The sequence below is a fragment of the Leptopilina boulardi genome, unplaced genomic scaffold, assembly GCF_019393585.1.
Source record: "Leptopilina boulardi isolate dan_hultmark-lab unplaced genomic scaffold, ZJU_Lbou_2.1 LbouV2_33, whole genome shotgun sequence".
NCBI lineage: Eukaryota > Metazoa > Arthropoda > Insecta > Hymenoptera > Figitidae > Leptopilina > Leptopilina boulardi.
The window spans coordinates 18,709-21,440 of NW_026137896.1; the positions used below are offsets into that span (position 1 = coordinate 18,709).

The following is a 2,732-nucleotide window of genomic DNA, read 5'->3' on the forward strand; positions in this document are numbered from 1 at the left end:
ACAGTCTCTGAACTTCGCAGATTTTTGGAAATGGTCAATTTCTACCGCCGTTGTTTAAAAAATGCAGCAAAACATCAAGCTCCACTGTCGATTTTTCTTCATAACTCAAAAAAGCGAGACAAACGCATAATCCCATGGGACACTGAAACTGAAAGTGCATTCGAAACGATTAAAAGCGAACTCGCAAATGCAACTATGATTGCTTACCCGGTAGAAGGTGCTCAGGTTAGACTCGTAACAGATGCCTCCGATTCAGGAGCAGGAGCTGTGTTAGAACAATATTCTAAAAAATCTTGGCAACCTTTAGCATTCTTCTCAAAAAAGTTTACCCCGGCTGAAACGCGATATTGTATTTACGATAGAGAATTGACAGCAATCTTCAAAGCGGTAAAACATTTCGAGTATTTTCTGCGATCTTGCACTTTTAAAATAGACCACAAGGCATTAATCTACGCTTTTTCGCAAAAAAATGACAAGATTAATTTAAGGCAACAACGCCAAATATCCTTTATCTCCCAATATAGTACTTGGATGGAACACATCTCTGGAGAAAGCAACGTAGTAGCCGACGCCCTTTCTCGTGTCGATGCTGTTGTTACTCCTAGTCAGTTCGATTTGGAAGATTTGGCCCACGCTCAAAGGCAAGATAAAGAACTTGCAGAATACCTAAAATCTAAAAAAACAAATCTTAAATTGAAAAAGCTAGTTTTTGGTCCAAATCAAATACCTGTCGTTTGCGATACCAATTCAAATTGTATTAGACCATTTGTCCCGATGTTATTGCGTAGACGCATTTTTGACATTTAATACACACCCGCACATCCCGGCATTAATGCAACGAAAAGGTTGATCCAGCGGAAATTTGTGTGGCCTTCAATGAATAAGGACATTACCTTATGGTCAAAATCCTGCATTGATTGTCAATCATCTAAAATAACTCGACACGTCCACATGAAACCGGCACATTTTTTACCACCCGAATCGCGTTTTAAACATTTACATACCGATATCGTCGGTCCCCTTCCCAACAGCGAAGGTTTCACGTATCTGCTCTCTATGATCGACCGCTTTTCCCGATGGACCGAAGCAGTGCCATTACGCGATATTAGCGCTGAAACCGTAACAAGGGCCTTGTATGATAACTGGATATCTCGATTTGGGTTTCCTGATGTCATTACGACAGATCAGGGAACCCAATTCGAGTCACGACTCATGAAAAGTCTTGTCAGTCTACTCGGCTGCAAAAAGATACGGACCACCGCTTATCATCCCGCATCCAACGGTATGATTGAGCGGTGGCACTGGTCTGTAAAGGCGGCAATCATGTGTCATGCAAATCCAACCTGGACCCGATCTTTATCAACAGTCTTACTCGGTCTAAGAACTAATCTAATGAAATGCGGTTCATCCCCGGCCGAATACGTAGACGGCACGACATTACAGATACCGGGCGAATTCGTTTTGCCAACCGATGAAATTGTCGATCAAAACGCGTTTTTAACAGAATTCAAAAAACATATGAATTCATTAAAGCCAGTACCGGTTCAACACAATGATAATCGCAAAGTCTTTGTCCACAAGGACCTTAGCACGTGTACTCACGTTTTCCTTCGTGTAGGCGGTTCGAAAAGGTCCTTATAACGACCATATAATGGTCCATACAGAATAGTATCGCGCGTAAATGACAGAGTTATCGAGATCGAAGTAAATGGCAAACAAAAAAGTGTATCGATTGAAAATGTAAAGCCAGCTTTCTTTTTGCCCACTGAAGAAATCGATAATTCTGACAATAATGACAGAATTACTCTCATTCCAAAGAATTCAGTTGAGGAAAGTGAAATGCCTCTTAAATCGCGCGACAATAAAAATGACGCGAGTGCGGGAGAAAAAGTAGATTCACATCCGTTAAAAATAAAAATTATTCCATCAATCCCTAAAATTTTAATGAAACCAAAATCAGTTCCCAGAGAACTAGTAAAAGTAGAACCGAAAATAATTATTCAGGATACAGAATTTTTGAAAGACACATCTCCGAAACGCACGAGACATGTTCCGTCAATTTTGCGAAGAAAAAAAGTCGTTGAAAACCCCGAGATAGTTTCGAATTTTCCGGAACCAATAATGGCTCAAAAACTTCCATCAATTAGGAAAAAACCGTAAAACGCACGAAACACATCCCGGCAATTTTGCGCCGAGGTCCCAAAAGGGTGACCTTCAGAATCGACAGCTGCGCGAAATGCGCTTATTAAAATAAAAATTCTTTCCTTTGGTATTATTCCTTTTCGCCAATACTCGAGATTGATCACCTCGTGTTGCGAATATTCAAGTGAAAACAAGGAAGATTTTTAAAATAAAAATTCGCAATTCAATAAAAAATATAAAATCATTTTTTGATTAATGAGCTCAGGTGTGATATCACAAAAACAATTCATAAAATAATTAATATTAGAAACATTAGTATAAATAAAGGGTACCCATGTAAAAATAAAATAAATATAATCCTATCCTATTTTAACAAAACACACAATTTGACAAAACAAAAATTAAAAGACTGAATAAAATAAGACTATGGATACTTTAACCAAAGAAAAAACAATTATATACGACGTTGTCAAATTTTAATGTGTTAAAAATAAAAATATTTACAATTTTTCCTCGACAAAATTTTATGTACAATATATAATCAAATTTTATATAAAACAAAATAAATATACGCTTGAATGATTGAGTGA

The 2,732-nt window shown here is 37.6% G+C and overlaps 1 protein-coding gene across 1 annotated transcript; it reads left to right on the forward strand.

Moving 5' to 3' along the window:
• The first annotated feature begins 876 nt into the window (after positions 1 to 876).
• Positions 877 to 1,641, forward strand: LOC127285075 (uncharacterized protein K02A2.6-like). The gene has a single exon (XM_051310881.1). It carries the CDS (start codon positions 877 to 879, stop codon positions 1,639 to 1,641), a length of 765 nt encoding a protein of 254 aa, XP_051166838.1.
• Positions 1,642 to 2,732: the final 1,091 nt, after the last annotated feature.